The sequence below is a fragment of the Oxyura jamaicensis genome, assembly GCF_011077185.1.
Source record: "Oxyura jamaicensis isolate SHBP4307 breed ruddy duck chromosome 9 unlocalized genomic scaffold, BPBGC_Ojam_1.0 oxy9_random_OJ106488, whole genome shotgun sequence".
Classification (NCBI taxonomy): domain Eukaryota; kingdom Metazoa; phylum Chordata; class Aves; order Anseriformes; family Anatidae; genus Oxyura; species Oxyura jamaicensis.
In genome coordinates, this window is record NW_023304189.1 from 1 (window position 1) to 21,726 (window position 21,726).

Consider the following 21,726-nt stretch of genomic DNA (forward strand, 5'->3'; position numbering starts at 1 on the left):
AAGAAAAGAAAAGAAAAGAAAAGAAAAGAAAAGAAAAGAAAAGAAAAAAGAAAAGAAAAGAAAAGAAAAGAAAAGAAAAGAAAAGAAAAGAAAAGAAAAGAAAAGAAAAAAGAAAAGAAGAAAAGAAGAAGAAAAGAAAAGAAATAGCATGCTAGCGGGGAGCAATGTGCAGGTTCCGCTGCTGGGGCCCTGGCCCGTCCTTGCCCAGCTGCAAAGCAGCATGCTGTTTGCTGAGCGTCGGTGATCCCCGTTTGGCAGGGTGAAGCTAAGCGGTAGTAACAACAGTAGTTATTGCCATGATGCTTTCATTAAACCGATTCAGAAAGCATCATTATTTTATTAAGCATCCTAATGTTTACTCCTTTATTAAGCGAAGATTTGCCCATCAGCTGTTCGTCCAAAGACGTGTAGCTGGTGGCTGCAGCTGCCAGGAGCGAGAAGCACGGAGCTCCTGATGGTGCCTGGCGCTGCAGAGGTGCCTTTGGATCCCACAGGACACCTCCATCACCCACCTTTCTTCCTCCTCAGAGCCCTGTGCAGCTCCCACCCTCACCTCCACATCCCTACGAAGAGTTTGCTGGCAGTGGCGTGGTGCCACAGCTCTCCCAACCCAGCACACTGGTCTATCTCAGCTGTGCAACCTTACACAAACTTGTAAGGGTTTTTTGGAAAAAAAAAAAATATGCATTTTTTTGAAAAACCAGAGTGAGCTCTAACTGGCTTTGGGATGGACAGAGTTTCATTTTGTTTCCCCGTGTGCTTTCCAGGTACCCCCTGGCCTGGTCCCTCTGCGCCTGGCTGCTCGGCGTGGCGGATGCCGTTGAGCTGACGGAGATGTTTGGGGAGATCCGCTCCCCAAACTTCCCCGATTCCTATCCCAGCGACTCGGAAGTGACGTGGAACATCTCCGTGCCCGAGGGATTTAAAATCAAGCTGTACTTCATGCATTTCGACTTGGAGTCGTCCTACCTCTGTGAATACGACTACGTGAAGGTGAGCGGTGGTATCAGGGGACACACAAACAGGCAGGTGGGACATGCTTTTGGCCAGCGGGGAGAGGGCAGTGCTGGAAAAGCTGGGAACGAGGTATTTTTCCCCATTTATTGGGCACAGGAATTGTCAGTCCAGCGGACAACAGGGAGAGCACGATAAGCTGACAACATCCATTGGGCTAACCAGTGGGTGGGACACCCGAGTCAGAGCCCAGCCACAAAGGACCAGATTTCTGAAACTACAACACCTAATTCTCATTGAATCCCGTGGGATTCACACACCTGCGTGCTGATGAAATCCCTGTGGCAAAACCCCCAGGCTGTGCTCCTCTGATGCCAGGCACGTGCAAGTAGGCCCCTGAGCTGGGCACTCTGGGCCAGGCCATGGCTGTGGAGACACCCAGCAGAACCAAAAATAAGGGTTAGACTTGAGCTTAAGGCTGCAAGTTGGGGTCTGTATGCAGAGCATCCATCCTACAAGTAACTGGGACAGACCCACAGGCTCCTTTGTGTTCGCTACGAACCCATATCACAGCCCTGGTCCAACTTTTGGGGCCACTGCTGGCAAATACCCTCAGCACAAACAAGCTCTGGATGTTCCCAGCGAGCTGTCATGACCAAAACCACAAAAGATTTCATTCTGCCTCGTTGCTGGGCAGTAACCCGTCAGAAATGATGGTGGGCCACACGCTGCGGTGCCGCAGAGCATCCTTGCCTCTTGCAACTCTGTGTCTCCAGACAGGGTTCCCCACCTCCAGGACAACTCGGCTCTCCATCTCTTTGAATTTGATCATTTTTGGTGCTTCCTGGCCGGCCAGGTGTAGCAAGCAGGTGCTTCCTACATTTCAGGGCTGAACATTCATCACCCATCACCCATCACAAGCCTCACCCTGCCCCTCTGCACGGAGGCAGGTGGAGGTTGCACCCAGGTCTGGAAGCACTCAGCCCCGGTTCCAGCTACTTGCAATTATTGTTTTATTCTCACCCTAAGAAGACAAAGCAAACATTTGCATTTTTTTTTCCTCTTGGATCTGTTTGCTGCTTTAATTTCCCCTTTGTGCTGGCACTCATTCTGCTACTAACAGCTCTCATTGAGGTTTGATTAGTTCTTTCTGCTTCTCCTGGATCTTCTCCAAGCACAAGGCCAGGGACATATATAGAGATATATTGCTCTAAGAACCCAATAAGCTCAAGGAGCAGATTTCTTGGAAACTTTCCCCATTCCAGGCTTTACCCCTCCTCCTGCCCTTCACCCCCTGCTCATTTTTCCTTTTTCATAAGGGCTCCCTGTTATTTGGCCACGGTGCCAAGTTGGCATCACAGCTTTCCCTGCTGCTGGATTTCCATAAGAAGGCGGCATTTTTCACAGGGATTTAGATCTCAGCTGTATAAATTTGCTCGGGGCTGTAGCTCAGCTCACGGAGCCTCTACCACAGAATTGCATTTGAAAAGTGCCAAAAACGCTCAGAAACGCCCGTCTGGGTGGATTACAGGTGATCCGTAAGCTGCTGCGCTGGGTAGACGTGCAATTTTGATGCTATTAAAGCACCAGCTTGGAACATGTCAGGAGAGGAGCAGACGAACAGAAGACCATTTTCCTCCTTGGGAAAACCCAACACATATGGATGTGTCTGTAATACTCTGGCAGCCCCACTAAAGAGGCTCGTGGTGGCTCAGAAAGCCAGAGGTGCCACCTCTCTGTTTGGTACCATCTCCGAACAAGGGTTCTCCATCATCTTCACTGCCATAAGACAGAGGTCAAATATGAGGGCTAAACAGCCCCGGTGCAAGGTGGGGACCCAGCTGGTGTCAGGCAGAAAGCCACCGTGCCGTGGTTTTTGCCTCCCTCACCTCCTCGGCTGGCCACGTGCCCCAGCTCGAGCAGTGCAGAGAGTCATCCCCAGCAGCAAGCTCGGGGCCTGCCGAGCTGCAAGCACACACAGGTCTATGCCTTCGGGGTGGTCTTCGGAAGGGAACAGTTTCCAGAGCCCTGAAACAATGGCTAATTAAAACAATAGCTGTTGATTTATATATATCCACATGCATGCGCGTGCGTGTGTATATATATAAAACGAACGTGGCTCCTAGGGAAATGTGGCCAGCGGGATTGTTTGTGCAAAAGGGGATGGGACGGGTGGCACTTCAGTAAGGAGGTAAGCGAGGAGGAGCAGGCAGCCCCGAGCAGGTAGGAAACACCAGCCTGCGTGCTCCTCCCCAGGCTCAGCAAGCACCCAGTGCTTCTGGACACAGGTCTCCAGCAACCCTAGGGCAGAAGCAGGGAGATGGGAGGTGCAAGGTTCTTGCCCCAAATGGGACAGATGCCTTCTCTTGAACCAGGGGAACCAAGAAGAGCTTCCAAGGGTGTGTGTTAAAACCTCAGCACGATTTTGCAGGGTTTCTTGGGAAGGAGCTGTCTGCTAAGTCTGGGAAACCTCCACTGGGGAGAGGATGCACACGTGGGGAAGACTCAGCTGCAGGCTCTTGTTCCTGGCTGTCCCATCCCCACCTCGTTTTCAACAGCAGGCAGCACAGCATCAGGCATTTCACACAAAACCCCGCTAATCTGGGTGTTGCCTCCTTCCATGCGCTCCGGCTGCAAGGCGGCTCCGCAGGGGCCGTTTCATGCCCTTCCCTGCCTCTGAGCCTCTCCTCCCCATGTCATGTTCCCAGTGTCTTCAGCCCGGCGCTGCGATTACTCGGCCTAATGAGCCATTTATATATATTACAAGTGGTATGCTTTGCCCTCGTCAGTCCAATTAGTGCATTCCTGGAGGGCTGGCGGCCGCTTTTCCGTATTGCCGGCTCCATGCTCCTTTCCGGTGGCAGGCGCTGAGCCGCCCGGCCAAATTCCCCATGGTGCTGGGGGGGGCTTTGTTAACCCAGCTGCTGCAGGAGGCATCGCCGGGACGTCGCTGCTCCAGTGGCTGTCTCCTTTCTGGGTGCCCAGGGCACAGCCTGCATCACCACGTGCGTTGTGACAGCCTCTGAGTCCCAGCCCCAGCCAAAAATCACGGGGACAGAGCCACAGCCAGGGCAGGGACCCCCCTCCATCCATAGGGGCAGGCATCGTAACAAGGAGAGCAGAGGCAAAAGGAGACAGCAAAGCTGGCGGGAGGCAGTGGCACGGGTAAATTTAAGGCACGAGAGTGTCGCTATGTTTTATTTTTCAAAGCAGGCTTCTTTCAGCGTATTTTTATAGGGAATTTCTCCTCGGCAATTGATATTTCCCTCAGGGACACATCTTCTCTAGTGAAAACGTCGACATCGTGACCCGAGAGGGAGAAACTCCAAACAAACAACCAGGATTTAATTACCAGCCTGCTCGCTGGATGTAAATGATCTACGAAAAAGTATACAGTCCTCAGCAGAAGCAGCAAATATTAACCAGGGAGGATGACCTCTCTGTTTAGTTTACAGCCGGAGGGCTGTCTCTGCTCCCTGCGTCCTGGGGCATGGGACCCGTCACAGATAAGGGGCTGCTGATACCTTCGGCGAGGCCCCACGGCAAGAGCATCCTCAGGCAGGGACACGGGCACAGGGAACATTTCCCCGTGCATCCCCGCGGAGGTGACAGCAGCGCCGGCCCCGCACCAAGGAGCTGGCTAGAAAACGCTGCTTCCAAAAGTTTTCCTCCCCAAAAAAAGCGGCTTTGCAGAAAAAGCAGCATGCCCGCTTTTCGCAGCCGCCAAAGGGCCGGGCTCGCTCGCTTTTTGGAGATGGTGCTCCCGTTTTCCAGCCTGAAATGATGTTTTGTTTCAAAACACCCTTTATTTTGGATTTTTAAATGATTCTAAAGCACCACAGTATATTTCAAAGCGATTGAAACCAGATGGACCCCAAATTACTTGTTTTCCTTTTTTTTTTTTTCAGAACTCTGTTTCACAAAAAAAAAAAAAAGAATAAAATTCAATTGGTTTTTTGTCCCAGTGTGGGACGCATGCTTTTTCTCCAAATTCTCAAAATCTATCGTCGGAAAGTCTCTCTCTTTTCTGGCCAGCTCTTGCTCATATGAGAGGATGGAAAATATCTGGAGGCAATGTCAAGGCATGCTGAGCTGCCATTTCCATGTTGTCTTTCCCTGGTGTGAGTGAGTTTCCTCCTGCATGCTCAGCCCTGGGAAATTTCCTCTTCTCCCCACTCCCTCCCCAGCCAGTGCATCCTGAGGGTCTTGGGGAGCTGTGGTGGCAGCCACAGGAGGGTCCCACCTTGCTGAGGCCGTGCAAGCTGGGGGTGGCATCACAGCACCCATGGATCCCCAAGCTGTGCCCTTTGTTATGGCCCTAATATCATGTTCTTGGTGTGAGCACAGAGGGCTGGTGTGGTGCAGAGGGGCTCATGTTCCTCCCCTGGGGGGTTATTCATATTCAGAATATGACAGGGTGCTGGGAATGAGGACAGGGACCAGAGGTGGGACTGCAGGGGAAGGAGATGGGGCTGGTACTGAAATGGTCCTGGGGAAATAGCGAGGGAAAGTGAAGGGATGGGGCTTCCAGGGAAAACATTAAGGTTTTTCACAGGGATTGCAGTGCTTCCAGGCATGGGCAAGGCTGTGCTGTAAAGGCTGCACAGAGGGGCTAGTGAGCATGCTGCAATGACAGCAGGGCATGGTGGCCCCTCCGTCCCCTCCTGCAGCCCTCTGGGTGCTAGCCTCTCCTCCCAGTCTGGGATGCTACCTGCCTTCAGAAGGCACTTCAGAGGGCTGCCACAGGCAGAGCAGGTGGGACACGTCGTCTCCCCTCACAGAAACCCTTTAACAGCTTTACTGCAATGACAGCATCCCAGAGAGCCCAGCCTGACCTCCTGCAGGGAGGCACCACGGCTTGCAGACACCCACAGCGCCATGCAGAGTACATTGAGGGAGGGCCAAGCACCAGGGAGCACCCCAGGGAAACATCAGCCCTGTGTGATTCGTGTGACCCAAGCGCTCACCCAGCCTTTCTGCTACAGATTGAAGCAGAAGACCAGGAGCTGGCAACCTTCTGTGGCAGGGAGACGACGGACACCGAGCAGGCGCCTGGCCAGCAAGTCATCCTGTCCCCTGGCCCCTACATGGGGCTGACTTTCAGGTCCGACTTCTCCAACGAAGAGCGCTTCACTGGCTTCGACGCCCATTACACGGCCGTGGGTAAGCAGCACGCAGCCTCGGGACCTGCTGGACGCGGGGGGCTGCAGCGTGTGACCCCCCTCTCCTTGCTGTGTCCCCACCATCCCACCTAGATGTGGACGAGTGCCTGGAGAAAAGCGACGAGGAGCTGGCGTGCGACCACTACTGCCACAACTACATCGGCGGGTACTACTGCTCCTGCAGGTTTGGCTACATCCTGCACTCCGACAACAGGACCTGCAAAGGTACTGGCCAGGCACAGCATGGCTGTGGGGATGGTCATGCAGAGGAGGCCCTGAGCAGGCTACAGACATACTGAACACAGGCAAAACTGCCCTCTCCTGCTGCCAGAGGGATGAGGTTCCTTCCCCCCCTGCAAGCCACTAGCCAGGGACAAGAGAGGGCCCAAGGCCTGCAGTCATCTCATGTGGGATGAGATGTGGTTTCTCCCTCAGCTAAGCCCCGGAGACCTCCTCAAGTAGGAGAAATGAGAGGTTTTAGTCTCTGCTCTGAGTATGCCTGATGAAGGTGAGATGGGTTTGGCTCTCAGCTCAGGACCCTCCATATCACAGGTATATTTGGAAGTTGGCTTGTGAGGTTCTCCTTGCATGGACCCACATTCAAGGCCACAGACCCCATCCTGCAAAGGGGCTGAGCAGGCAGGGAGCCAGGTGCAAGCAAGATCAGGGGCTGGGACGAAGGGGAGCTGAGAGCTGGATGCCCATCAGCACCCCTTATCTTGAGCATGGCCGGGGCTGGGGGCAGCTGACAGGGTGCTGATCCAGCCCGGCTGTGTTTCAGTGGAGTGCAGTGACAACCTCTACACCCAGAGGAGCGGGGTGGTCACCAGCGCCGACTTCCCCAGCCCCTACCCCAAGAGCTCGGACTGCCTGTACCGCATCGAGCTGGAGGAGGGCTTCTTCATCACCCTGAGCTTCGAGGACAGCTTTGACGTGGAGGACCACCCCGAGGTGACCTGTCCCTATGACTACATCAAGGTGAGCCGGGCTCTGCACGCTCCCCCTGCCCTGCTGTCCTGCCATCCCCCTGGCATCCCAATGATGGGGCCAAAATTTCCCCAGTCTAAATGGGGATGATGAAGCCACCTGGAGCCCCATGATAGTTGAACCTCTTACCACACCTGATGGTGACCCTCTTTCTGGGCCTGGGCCCAGAACTAGTTCATATCGCCCCATTCCATGGTAGTGAAGCATCCCCATCCATCATCCTCAGGGTGAGGAGATCCCCAGGGATCCACACCTCCTCAAGCCACGTCTTTCCCTTGGCAGATCAAAGCTGGCCCCAGGGAGTTTGGCCCTTTCTGTGGAGAGAAGTCCCCAGGACGCATCGAAACCCAAACCAACAGCGTGCAGATCCTCTTCCACAGCGATAACTCAGGGGAGAACAGGGGCTGGAAGCTGTCATACACAGCAATTGGTAACTCCTGTTGATTTCCTCTGTTGGCTGGGCTTGGGAAATGGGAAGAAAGGGCTTTATACACTCTGCAGGTGGAGACCATGAGTTTGGTGGCCCATGAGCCTGTTCCTGAGCCGTGCTGGTGTAGGTTGATGGCAAAGACAGAGCAAGATGCTCAGACCTGGCCAAGGGGGCTGGATGGTAGAGCTGAGACTCTCCACTTGCTCCACTTACTCAGCTAAATGTTGTTTTGCTCTGCTTGCTCTTTATTCAAAGGAAACCCGTGCCCACTGGTGCAGCCACCCATCAATGGGAAAATTGAGCCTTCCCAAGCCAAGTACACTTTCAAAGACCAGGTTGTCATCAGCTGCAACACCGGCTACAAAGTACTGAAGGTATGGGGTGACGGTATGGACCTAGGAGGAACCCTTCCTCCCAGAGCCATCACATCTCTGCTTGGGAGAGTGAACATGACCCACACCTCCTGGGCCTCCTCCCCAGGGCCTAGGGCACAGCCCCCTCTCGCAATTTTTAGCTAGAAAAGTCCTCTTCCAGGGAGGTCTGGTTATATCTTTATTAAACTGCCAAGAATTTGGCTTTTTATAGGCTCATACATTGATGGTGTTGTGGTTTCTGTTTTGTTTTGTTCTGTTTTTCTGCACAGGATAACCTAGAGAGCGAATCCTTCCAGATCGAGTGCCTGAAGGACGGGACGTGGAGTAACAAGATCCCCGTTTGCAAAAGTAAGGAAACCCCACACACGCCCTGTCAATGTCCTTTTCCTGCTGAAATTTCACACTGGATGGAGCTGCCCTGCCAGAGCGGAGCTCCTTACACCCAGCCAGAGAGACTACGTAATTCTGCAACACTCTCTTGGCTCTTTCTTGGGTAGCATAATGGGGCTTGGTCCAAATGCCACAAGCAGGAGGTTTGTACTTTTCCTTAGATTACTCATAAGTTGATTTGTGACCAGTTTTGCTGTCTCCCTGTCAAAGAAAGAGCAACCCAGGCTCCTGGGAGCTGGGTGAGCAGTAGCACAGACAGCTCTGTTGCCATGCGAAGGATGGTAAATTCAGGGCTGAATCCTGCTCTCGAAGTGAGTGCAAGGGCTTCATGAGATGGGATGACTCCCTGCTGTCTAGAAAACACCTATGGGCTTCCACAAAGCTTGTTTAACTGCAAAACCTGGGCATGGATCACATCAGACTTACCTCTGTGGTGATGTACCTTCATAAATGGCTGCTGCTGGAGGGAGGGAGGGAGGTGGCTGGTCCTGGGTGAGTGAGGTGGGATTGTTCGAGCTGTTAGATAAATTTGTCACTATTTGGGATAATCTGGTTCCTGGTCCAAATTTCCTTCCAAATAGGGGCTTCTAAGATCACAGGCTTTAAAGAGGTGCCAGGTTCTAGCTCAAGCTGGGCAGTGCACAGCTAAGCAAAAGGGGACAGAAAAGTTGCCCGGATACTTACCTCAAAAACAGAGAAAAGAGGGAAGAGAAAGGAGATTCCATTTGAAAGGACGGGTGACAATTTGCAACAGCTCTTCTTTTGTCTAACCCAGCTCCTCTCTCAGCTCAGGCCCGGAGCTGTCCTTCTCATGTACCTGATAACACCTCTTTCCTTCCCCCAAACACTCACCAGTGCCCTTCAGCCCCCAGAAGGTACTCACTGCTACTCAGCCTGCTGTAAAGCTGGCCCAGAGAGGAGAAAAGCAACAAACACTGTCAGGGAAGGTCCCAAGACCTTCCAGGACAGGCAAGACAAGATGCTCTCAGGGGATGTGGCATCCAGGTGCTTCCCTTCTGGGCATATCCTTTTCATTTTAATGATGTCATGGATCTTACCCTGGGAGTGTATTTTTTGAGCTTTAAATCACATTTGCTCATTCAAAATGAAAAATGGGAGGTTGTCAGACATGCTAAATAGATTCATATCTGAAAGGGCTTCTTACAAAGTATGGGATCAGTGACGTCTCTGCCCCACCAAAGAACTACCCCTCTCACCACCAGCTTCCCATTGATTTTATCCAGCTTGGAGAGAGATTAAACACTGGCATTGCCTAAAAAAAAAAAAAAAAAAAAAAAAAAAAAAAAAAAAAAGTAGATATTTTTAACCCCCAAAGCATTAATTTTTGGAGAACATTGAAATGATTACCTGCACTATTCCATTTGGGCTGGAACTGGTCCCTTCTTGTGTGAGGTAAATCACTATGCTAAAATTCTGTGGCTTTTCTGGAAAGCCAAGAAGCCCCTAAATGGGCAGTCCAGACCTTCAGACTGCTGTGCCTCCCACCTCCCTTGTATGTCTGGGAGAGGCAAAAATGGTTTGAAAAAGAAAAGCAAAAAAATTGAAACCTCCCCAGCCACGGTGGATAACATCCAGCTCTGCAGCCTGGCCAGCTTCTCCCAACCACTGTCCCCAGATCACCCCAGATGAGCCGAATGGGTCCCCATCAGGGTCCCCATCAGGGTCCCCATCAGGGTCCCCATGGCTCCCAGTGCTCGTTACAGATTTCTGGTGTTTTGGGGGCTGGGTTTCCTGCATGCCTCTCTCTGCTCGGCTACTAATTGAGCTTTCTCTCTCTGCTCTCCTCCTTCCCCTCTGCCTTCGGTGCAGCTGCAGACAGAGCCGACAACCAGACAGACAGAAGAGCCGGCTCGGAGCAAGTGGCTGCGTGAGGCTGGCGCCGGCCGCGCCGCCGAGACGGGCAGCCTGCCTCCGTGCCCCTCTCTGCTCTGTCCCGCACACAGGGCAGCTCCCCTTTGCCTCCGGCTGCCAACTCCATCTCCGCGGCTTGTCTAACTGGCATGGCGCTCCTAACCCCCTGCGCACGGTGCTTTCTTAACTCCATCTCCAGAAGGGAAATTCGGAGCCGAGCCCCCTGTCCGTCCGTCGCCCCCCTGGGAAGGTCCCTGCCTGTTCCCGGGCTGCCGCCAGCTCCCGGCGCATCCTCCGCACCCCTCTGGATGCCCTGGCCGTGCTCTGCTCCCCTCCGAGCCGGCGGTTGCGCAAGGAGCGTCGGCCCCGCACATGGTTTGTTTGTTTGGATTTAACCTCCCGCTGCCCTTCCTCCCTGGCCCAGCGTCGCAAATAAGAAACACTCCTTCCTCTCCTCTCTCCGAGCATCTTTTCAGCTCCCCCACCACGGGTGAGGGAGGTTGGGGTGGCATCAGCAGTCTTCTCCTGCCAGCCCTTGGGAGGATGCATGTGGGACCAAGCCCTGGCACCGGTACAGGGGATGCTGCTCTGCCTCCCCTCGGTCCCTGCTGCTGGCCCTGCGGAGGTGAGGATGGGCTGGCATCGGGATGGTCACAGCCAAAAGAGGGCAGAGCCCGGTGTCTGGCCCCATCCGTGTCCCCAAGAGCCCAGGACATGCACCCAAGGCTCCTTCAGGTGTCAGGGGCCACACTGGGAGGGTGCTGAGAGGGGTACCAGAGGCTGGGAGAGGAGGAGGAGGAGGAGAGTGCTGGGGAGCTCAGCAAGGCTCTGTTTATAGGAAGATGGAGATGCTGAACAGCCCCTCTCCCAAGGCAAAAGTCTGGAAGAGCTCAAGGCACAAACTCCCTCCCCACTCCTTTGGGCAGGACCCAGGACACCAGTGGGGCAGCACCTCCATGCAGGAGCCCATTCTCCAGGCATCAGGGCTGCCCTCAACACGTGGGACACATTGGGAGGGAACAGGTTGTGCAGGCTGGGGGCACAGCCCTGCAGCCATAAATAGCCCCAGTGCAGACGTGCCAGCCACACTGATCCCCCAACACCCATTCCCCTCTTCCTGCAAGCCCCAGCATCCCCCAGCACCTTATACAAGTCCTACAGGTGCTGGTACCATGGCACAAAAACACTGTGCTCCTGAGCATGGTGGAAAGAGAGCAGGAAAGCTCGGGGACCCCAGGGCTGGTGACTGAGTCTGTGTCCCCTGCTCTGCCCCTCTGAGAAGCACAGGCACCTCGAGCCACCTCCCTCCAGCCTGGCTGCACCCATCCCATCGCCTGCTGTCCCTGCCAAACCGCAGCAGGGCAGAGGGGCCCCTGGTGGACAGTGAGCCACAGCATTTTGCCATAAACCAGGCTTTTGTCACCCAAGTGGGTGGCTAACACCGAGCATCAGTACGTGTCCCTGGTGCCAGCATTGCTTCTAGTGATTTTTTTTCTTCATTAGCCTGGATCACCATGGTAAGGCTCCTGACCTCGCTGCCTGCCCTGATAGCCCCATCCTCAAGCACCCAGACCCATGCAGCTCACATGCCCCTGACCCACTGGACCTGCCTTCTACAAAGTCACCCATCCCCTGCTCAGTCCCTCAGCTTCAAAGTGGCAGAGCCCAGCTCCCAGAGGTGCATTTCCCAGGCAGGATGAGACCCTGGGTGGGTGGCACAAGCCTGGTCCATGGGAGAAGTGGCTGGGCAGAGCATGGTGTGCAGGAGAAAGGGGGGCCACAGACAGACCATGGGAAAGGGCAGTGGTACCCTGGAGGTTGGAGCAGGTAGGGTTTTCCATACAGCTGCTGGTCTTCCCCTGCCTGCAGAGCAGCCAAGCCATTCTCTCCGTGTCCTTCACCCTGATTGTCACAGGACAGCCAGGACCTAGGGGTGCTCAGCCTGAGCTGTAAATGCATATCAGCAAAGCTTGCTGAGCATGTCCAGAGCAGGAGGGATGGGGCTGTGCTTCCGACAGAGCCTGGTGTGTGCAGGAGGTGTTTGGTGAACTGCTGGCTGTTTTTTCCTGCCCATTCATAAGGGGTGCAAAGACAAACTGCGGGAGCATGTCCTGACAGCTCCTGCCCACCTGTGCAGATTCCTTCCCCTCTCAGAGGTACAGCAGATCTCATCCTAAACACACAGCTCAGGATATCCTAGGAGGGATGGGAGCTGAGCCAAGGAGCTGCCTGAGATGTACCAGGCTGTGCTCCTTGCATTGCCCTAAAGAAGTGAGGTGTGGGGCTATGGGAACCCTCGCTCTGCCCTGTAGGACCACCACCTATGCTGAAACCCAGCACTGCTGCACGGGGCTGGGCACCCCGAGAATGGTCACAGGGCTCAACCCTGATTCTGTGTTGGCTTTCAGTTGCTGACTGCAAAGAGCCACCGGAGCTGGAGCACGGCTTTGTCACCTTCTCCTCCAGGAACAACCTCACCACCTACCGCTCGGTCATCCAGTACCACTGCCAGCACCCCTACTACCACATGGCCCCCAACAGCACCGGTGAGCGGGGGGACCGGGTCCCCATGGTGCGGGTGGGTACACGGGGGGGAGCCAGGGATGTCCATGGGGTCTCCGTGCTGGGGAGAGCACCAGGTCCAGCAACCCTAGGAAGGGCTCCTCAAGGTTCCCCATCCCAAAAAACCAGCAGAGCCAAAGCCCTGCAGAGAGCAGTGGGATCATGGCAGACAGAGATTCAAGCTTATCCACCAGCAGAGACACCACAAGGAGTTTCACAAAACACCACAGGTCTCTGCACCCTTTGGACACAGCTCTGGGCGGCAGCCGGGGTGCACATATGTCCCAACCCTCTTTCCTCCTCCTCCCTCAATATGGAAAGCCAAAGAATTTCCTCACATTCCTGCCTCCCTGCTCATAGCCCTGTGCATCTGGTCCCCGCATCCAGCACTCATTAGTATAATGGGCAGCAGCAGCACTAATGGGGTGGCAGCTCAGAGGGCTTAAAAAGGAGGTCACATCCTGGAAAAGGGTTCAGAGGGTCCCGATGGCAGGGCAGCATCTCCGTGTCCCCACGATGGGGCCACAGCCCTGCTAATGCTCTGCTCTCTTCCAGCCACCTACATGTGTGATGCATCAGGGGTGTGGAGGAGCGAGGAGCTGGGCACAGCGCTGCCATCCTGCCGACCAGGTACCGGTGGGGATGGGGACCATGGTGAGGGGTGCGGGGATGTTCGGGGAGGGGGCTGCCTTCCCAATCTCACCTGCTGCTCCCGGGCAGGGACCCCCTCCTTGGTGACACAGCTATGTGCTGTACGTGTCCACTGCTGCAACGTATGGCAGAGAGGGCAGTGGGGATGGGGGTCAGGAAGGCAGCTGCCCCAGCGATATGGGCACGTTCAGCCCCCAGCATCACTGGAGCTGGCTCCAGCCAAGGGCAGAGCACGACCTGCCCGGTGGTGCTGGCTCCCAGCTCCCATTAGCAGCGTGTCCCCATGCAGGAGCAATTAGCACGTCTCCGAGCCTTGCAGAAAAAAACAGCCCCTTCGCAGGGCCAGAAGTCCCAAGCCTTTGAGCAGTGGCAGAAACATTTGCAGCCAGCTAGTTTCCAGGCCAGGCGCCCGCTCGGGATTAAACAAAAGTCCCTGGGACGTGGGCTGGCCACAGCCGGCTGCAGACGGGGCTGGCGGCAGCCCTGGGTGCAGGCTGCGGTCGGATGTACGGGGACAGCTCTCCGGAGCAGTGCAGGGACACGGCGGCAGGGCTCAGCCCCACGGCAGGTCTCGCTGGGTGTCTGCTCTCCAGGGACTGGGGCTGCGGCTGCTCTTGTTTCAGTGGCTTCTCCCTGCATCCCTCCTTGATGTTTCAGCCTGAAATAATTTGTGCCGGGAGCATACGGGGACATTTTTCAGGGCCTTAGCTGCCTTCATGGGCCATTTCCAGACCTCCTGATTAGTGACAGAAGTCAGGGAGGCTTCAGGAAAATGGAAAATCCCAGGGAGAGGGTGACGCTCTCCTGAGATTGGGATCTGCAGGCAGCAGCTGGCCAGCTGCTCTTCAGATCTTCCCTCATGTCTCACGCTACCTCCTCATCAATAGAAACTCCTCTTCCAGGCCACGCCGCGCCTGCCTCTGCCATTAGCGGGAGCATTTGCAGCCTGGTCAGCGTTTTTGATATGTAATTTAATAGAATAAATATTTGGCTGGATGCGCTTCCTCTAAAATCATCTTCCTGGGATGGCTGTCAGCTTCGGTGCAGCAGAACAGCTGGGCTGGGCTGGGAGGCAGGAGCTCTTAGCCCGAACACGTTTTCTGTTCCCTGCAGCACTGGGAAAGGCAGGGGAGTGAAGCACAGGCAGATGCTCCCCACACACTCTGAAGTCGCAGTTTTCTAGCAGCAGCCACAGCAAATGCACGTTAGCAGCTCCTGGTGCTCCTGCCCCAGCTCTCAGCTCTGATTCCATCACCTTAGGACCCTCTTTCTGGGAGGCTCAGCATCCTCCCCTCCCAACATGGGGGCATGGGGAAGAGTCATGGCAAGCCCAAATCAGCTTCCACAGCCTCCCGGTATCATCAGCACCCCTGAGCACTAACCAGCCTGGGACTCCTCTCCCTGGTGCTGCCAAAGGCATGAGACAGCTCCAGCACCACCACCTTTGTCCCAAGGAATATGTTCCCCAAGGGCGCCTTGGGTTCTCAGAGCCACCTTTAGCTGCTGAATTCCTCATGGAGGGTCACAGCACATGGATAAAACACCTGGAGGCATACCAGGCAGCACATCAGGGCCCCTCAGACATAATTCTGGGTCTGCTGGAGCTGAGCAGAAGGAAGCTGGTTTGGCTGCCAGAACTGTGGCGAAGACTTGGGATGCAGGAGTAAAGCCCACAGTGCTAGGCAACATCCCGCAGCCAAGCCTCCTCCGGCCACAGCTCCTCCGGGAGGGTGAATGCCATGGCCATGACACCACAGGCTTCATGATGGGTCTCAGGGCGAGGGGTGAGGCTGGGCTGATGTAAGGCTCCAGTCCTCCTGGTGGTGTTCCCCTGGCACACGCTGAGCAGGAGCCCAAGTGGCTGGACGGCTGGGGAAGGGCTGAGTGAGCTCGCGGGGCAGTGTGAGGCTGCAGGATTACTCACTTGGCCATTCATCTTCTGAAGTGGTGTGGAGAATTCTCTCTCTACCTCCCCTTCCGTAAAGAGTCTGGTAACACCATGGTGCACATCTGGAGCACAAATCACACAGGTGTAAACCAATACTAAGATCTGATCCTACTCAGAGACCTTGAAGTCCCACCTGGGCTTCCCCTTTGCTAGGTCTGTGCCTGGCTTCAGTGGCAAGAGATCTGGTACAGCTTTGTGGTAGTTATCACTGGGTAAAAGCCTCCTCCACATCCCCATGGTGTGCTATGAGCTGTTCTCATGGTACATACTCTCAGCAGACAACAGACCATTCTTCCCACCAGCTGAGACCACTCTTTCCACCCACTATTTGCAGGGCAAGTCCTCCAGCCCATCTGGAGTGGAGGTCTGGCACATACCAGCCCTTGGCACAAGCCCACTTTTTTCATCAAAGGCTCTCTGCCTCCTTTCATGACAGCCCTGCCCTGACAGGCACCAAGAGCTTGACCCTTCCCAAACTTAGAGGATACTTTTTGGGACAGGGACCCACCCTAGCTGGTAGCCAGAATTGTGCCTAGAACGGCAATGGCTTCATGGCCAAGAGCCTTCAACTTCTGTTTTCACAGCCTACAGCGTGAGTGGGAAAGGAGAAGGCAGCCAGGAGGCTGCTTTTTGGAGCAAACTTGCTGGGACAACCTGGGCCTTGATGGCCTGTGGCTGAACCCATGTTGGAGCCCTGCAGAGCTGGGACAGCAGCCAGAGGGAGCTCCTGGCTCTGAAGACGCCTCCTTCCCTGCCCCAGCACAAGGCCTAGCATCCCAGCTTGGTCTCAGTCCCACCTCGTTGCCAGCTGAAGGATGGCCTGTTCTGGGCAGGCTGGCATAGCCATGGGAGCCACGCAGCCATGCTTCAGGGTGCATGGGGAGATGCAGAGGGAGATCAGACCCCCTTACTCCCCCGTGAAGGTATTGCAGGTCCCAAAGGTGCAATGATGGATGGCACTGAGCAAGGTGCATTCATCATTGCAGGTAGATTATGCCACAGGCTTAGCGGTACCTCCTGGGAGAGCTGCCTGGGACCCTCCCGTGGGTCTCCCAGGGTGCCATGTGCGAGCAGATGACAGGACTGGGTCCCCCCCTCACCTGGGGAAAGGGGCCCAAATCCTGGAAAGCAACAGATTCTACTGTCCCAAGACAAGACACTATTCCTCATTGACCACAGCCACAAAAAGCATAGACAGAGGGCTTGGTATAGTTACTTTTAGCCCCAGGAGAGCAGATCCCTATTGTCCTGGGCCCATGAGCAAAGGAAGATGCTCTGTGCTCCAAAAGTGTTGCTGAAATAGCTCAGGCCAAGAGAGAACTAGCTTTATAAGGGCCGAACAGGGTCTGCAGGGGTCACCCCACCATCCTCATGATTATGAAGATAGCCAGCCATGTGGCATAATCTACAGGGAAGTCCCTTTTCATTAGTTCCCCAGATAAGTGCTGGGAGTAACAGTGCTGTCCGTTTTGTCCCCAGTGTGCGGCCGGCCAGCTCGTGCTCTGCCCGGGATCATCAAGCGCATCATCGGTGGGCGCAACGCGGAGCCCGGCTTCTTCCCCTGGCAGGCCCTCATTGTGGTGGAGGACATGTCCCGGGTGCCCAACGACAAGTGGTTCGGCAGCGGGGCCCTCCTCTCAGACTCCTGGGTGCTGACAGCCGCCCACGTGCTCCGCTCCCAGAGGCGAGACAAGACGGTCATCCCTGTTTCGAAGGAGCACGTCACTGTCTACCTGGCCCTGCATGATGTGAGGAACAAGATGGAGGCCGTCAACCGGACGGTGGAGAAGATCATACTTCATGAGGAGTTTGACATCCAGAACTACAACCACGACATCGCTCTGGTCAAGCTGAAGGAGAAGGTGACCATGGGGAACTATGTCATGCCCGTCTGCTTGCCCCAGTTCGAGCACGAACTGGAGGGACCTCACCCCAACACACTGGGGCTGGTGGCTGGCTGGGGGATCTCCAACCCCAACATCACCGTGGACGAGATCATCAGCTCCGGCATGAGGACGCTGTCTGACATCCTGCAGTATGTCAAGCTCCCAGTGGTGCTGCATGCAGAGTGCAAGACCAGCTATGAGTCCCGGTCGGGGAACTACAGCGTGACCGAGAACATGTTCTGTGCCGGCTACTACGAAGGTGGGAAGGACACTTGCTTGGGAGACAGCGGGGGAGCCTTCGTCATTCAGGACCCGGGAACCCGGAGGTGGGTGGCCCAAGGGCTGGTCTCATGGGGTGGCCCAGAGGAGTGTGGCAGCAAGCAAGTATATGGGGTGTACACCAAAGTCTCCAACTACGTGGACTGGGTGGAGAAGAAAACAGGCTCCTCAGAGAGGTGGACATTTCTGGACCCTGAGCTGGAGAGATGAGTGACTAAGCACTGCCTGCTGCCGCAGCTTCCTTTCTTCTTGTTGTTTTTTAATATGCTCCAGACTCTGGTCTTTCGCAAGCAGTAGCCACGATGCTCAGCCGTACTTCGGGCCTTTGCCAGCCCTCCACGTCATCCGTTTCGCTTGGTCCCACATCCCTTTGCTTGCGCTCTTAGGAAATGCTTGCTAGGGAGCTGGGGGAAGGGAGCAAACGGTGAGATCTCATCTGGCATCTTTAGCTCATGCTGCCAGGCTCCAAACCTTGCCCACCCTCCCAGGGAGGCTCCCTCTGAGCTATGACAAAGGCACAGTGACAGAAGCAGCATTTCCCTGCCACCAAAGCCTTGGGCCTTGCACAGAGACTTGCCCACACCCTCAGGACTCTCAGGCCAGCTCTTCCCATCGGACGATGTAACTGGAGGAGCAACAGGGGCTGTGGACAGCATGGGAAACCTGGATGGGCAGGCCTGGACATCAAATGACCCTCTCACTGCATAACAGCTTTTCTGAGCAAGGAGCAGTGAGAGAGCCATGTGGGTTTGCTGGTATTTGCATTTGAAGACAAACATCCCTTCCCAATGGCATCTTCAGGTATGTCCACCTGGCCCCAGGGATGTGAGGATGTGTCCACATTAGCCCTAAACTTCAGCCATGGCTGGAAAAGTAATGGCTGCTGAGATGGCACCGACCCGGCATATGGGGTGGCCAGGTAAGCTTAGTTTCCTTCAGCAGGGACATCAACTCCTTCACTTGCCAGCAAAGCCCTCCTATAGCTGTAAGCAACATGCAACAAATGCCTGCTGTTCTCTCTGCATGCCTCTAACCTCCTCTGGGCCTGTCCTCCTCCTCCTCCCTTGGTTTTGCCATGCAAGAAATGAGTCAACAGTAAATGAGCCACTCTCCATTTTGCTATCATCCAAAAAGCCACCTGTAGAGCATGTAGAGGAGCAGAAGGCCTAAGGAAAGTCTGATTTGCAGACACGCTAAGAACTGTATTCTTGGCTATGTCATGTAACTGCAAGGTATTTTTATATATATATATATATTTCTTTTTTTGATACTACATTCTGTAAAATATCCAATGTCATGTAAGGATGGTTCTGTGTAATCTTCCTCTTGCGAACAAAATAAAACTTTAATATTTACTGAGTTTGTGCCCTGAGGCTTTTATTCCAGGCAGATCAAGGTCAAGGACTGAGGGCAAAGGCAGGTCACAAATCTGTGCCATGCACCCCTGCTCCTTCTCCATGACATCTGCTCTCTGTCCATGTCAGACCTTATCAGCCATGCCCTCAGCTCCACACAGTCCAGCTCTGCTTCACACAAACTCTTTCCATGGCCAAGAGAGAAGCTGGAGCATAGTGCACGGAAAATGCAAGGGAGGTGAGATCCAGTGGTGGCCAGTGCTGGAAAACTGACCATAATGAATAGACTACGTGTTCCCAACAATCAAGACAAGCAAGTCATGTCTGCAAGGAGCATTTTAGGGAAAGCTAGACTGCTGGGTCTTACATGGTGTAGTCATCCTGCCCACCCATGTATAGCAGTGCTGCAAAATACCAGTTTGCTTGAAAGGACAGAGGTCCTTAGCCTTCAGTCAGGTTTGACAACCTGTGGGCTTTACAAGGCTGAGTACTACCCAGTCTCAGAGTGATCAGTGCCCAGAAACATCCATATCACTTTGGGAAACCTGTCTGCAATTACCATCAGCTTCAGCAAGCATTTGCAGAGCAAGAACAGCCAAAGCCCTCTAGAAACCTCCCCATGGACCATTTCCCAGGCTTCTGGTCACTGCTGGTAACACAGGCTGCTTTCCATACTGCCAGCGACACAGAATCAGAGCCCCTCCATTCCACATGGCCTGAGAATGCAGCAAGTACTCGGGACCATATGGCTCTTTGGAAACCCTTGGAAACAGCAGGAAAAGTCTGAGAACCTGCTCAGGGTTGTAAGATCCAAGTGATGGCCTCAAAGTGCCCTTCACTCGGGTTTAAGTAGAGGCACTCTGTATCCTTTTACTCCACCACACCCCAGTAAGGATGAATGCGAAGTCTGGGTGCGTGTACATCCTTCACATCTCGCTTTCTTCCCTCTGGCTGCAGTGTGTGGGAAGCCCAGGATTTCCAGGAGCGCCGTGTCCCGGCCCGCAGGCAGACACCTCTCCCAGCGAGGAGCCTCCCCCTGGATCGCCATGCTCTCTCGGGGCGGCCGGCCCTTCTGCGCAGGCTCCCTTCTGGGTAAGACCATCCTCGGGGAGATGCTGCAGGAGGTGAGAGCCAGGCTGGGAATATCCTGTCTGTGGTTAGGGAGGATCGTAGGATGCTGGGAGCCTCCAGCCCACTGCTGCCCAGGGACTCCCAGGCTCAGATGTGGTGCCTTTGAGGTTCACCATCCTGCTTGATGAAAATACTGATGTAATTTTTGAACATACGTAAAGATTTGGTGCCTCACAGTAGCCCACAGGGCTACTCAAACTGAGGAACAAACTGCTCCTCATGTTTGTTGGAGACAGCTTCACCTAATGCTCCCTTCCTCTTGAACTGCAAGAGAAGTGAGCACCCCTACTCCCATGGCTTCGTCCTTTTGTGCAGTTCCCACTGCCAAAGGCCCAGGGAGCTGCAGTTCCACCAGGCTTTCTCCCACACGTGGCAAGCAAGAGCAGCTGGGATGTACTCTTCAGAGGGACGCTGATGCCCGGGGGTTGTTTCCTAGGGAACAAGTGGATTGTCACTGCAGCCCACTGCCTCCACAATGAACTGGACACGGAGAGCCCCCAGCTCCGCAGCTCGGATCTGCTTGCCCCTTCCTCCTTCAGGATCATCCTGGGTGAGAAGAGAACAGCTGGGGGGGCTGCAGAGCCATGGCCAGGTCTCTGCTCTCCTCACGGTGGCTCTGGGCACAGCTTGAAAAATAACCTCAGAGAGACACATGCAGAGCACCCAGCCACAGTGGGAGCTGCCCTAATTGCCGAAACACCATGGAGCCACCTCCCTCTCTGGTACCAACCTCTCCCTGCCTCCCCTCCCTCCCAGGGAAGCACAGCACCCTGAGGCAGGATGACACGGAGCAGCAGATGCACCCCAAAGCCCTCCTTGTCCACCCGTCCTACCGCCCCGCCACCTTGGAGTATGACATCGGGCTGGTGGAGCTGTCTGGGGCCGCAGCACTGAACGACTACGTCATGCCCGTTTGCTTCCCTGACCAGAAGCAGCCACGAGGCAAGAGCTTTGCTGCCCTCCTCTTCCTCCTCTGCCATGGGGAAGGGGCTGCGGGAAGGCTCGAGAGGTGGAAGGGAGCGGGGATGAGGAGTGGCAGCAGCCAGGGCGTACCCCAAGAGCGGCTGGGTAATGAGCCAGGGTGGGTGCAGGGGGCACCTCGATGCATGTGAGATGTCTCAGGGAGGTGGAGAGGGAAAGGGCCAGGGTGTTCAGGAGGGACAATGGCAGGGAAAAAAGATCATATGAAGTGGTGCTGGAAGGGACCTCACATGGCCTCTGGCTTGGGATCAACCAGGTGAAAGCATCCCTGGCATGTGCTTCTCAAACCTCACTTGCGAGTTAGATGGCGTATCAAGACAGCCTTCTAGAGCTGGAGCCTCAGTGTTTGGTGGTGGTTAGCCTCCTCAGAGACCGCATGAGCCCGATACACTCATCCTTGCAGCTCTGAGTGATTTGTGAACCCAGAACCACAATCCCCTCCCTCTCCTCTTCCCAACCCCTTTGTCCCTTATCTAAGTGTAGCCCAGACATCCTGTCTGACAACTGTTTCCCTGGGCGGCCACACACCTGTGTGAGGTCCAGGCAGCTTTGCCTGCTCCACACGTCTCTTCTAGCCCCCCGGCACAGCTATGGGACTCCCCAGCCCCAAACCACAGCTCGGATGGGGGAGCCAGGTCAGGAGCTGCCAGGCAGGGGCAGCCTTCAGGAGAAGGGAGGTGGGAGGCACAGACAGCATGAAGGTGGGCAGGAGGAGCGTCCAGCATCTGAGAACCACCAGGCAGCAAGGGCAGCACACACGGTAA

At 55.0% G+C, this 21,726-nt stretch overlaps 1 protein-coding gene across 1 annotated transcript; it reads left to right on the top strand.

The window, feature by feature from the left end:
- Window positions 1-735: 735 nt before the first annotated feature.
- Window positions 736-18,854, top strand: LOC118157700 (mannan-binding lectin serine protease 1-like; the record flags this gene model as incomplete). Its single annotated transcript, XM_035312140.1, has 10 exons — window positions 736-993; window positions 5,940-6,117; window positions 6,210-6,341; window positions 6,898-7,094; window positions 7,386-7,533; window positions 7,789-7,907; window positions 8,177-8,255; window positions 12,578-12,715; window positions 13,287-13,361; window positions 16,810-18,854. Coding segments are annotated over 10 exons (2,220 nt in total), but the record flags the coding sequence as incomplete, so codon positions are not given.
- Window positions 18,855-21,726: the final 2,872 nt, after the last annotated feature.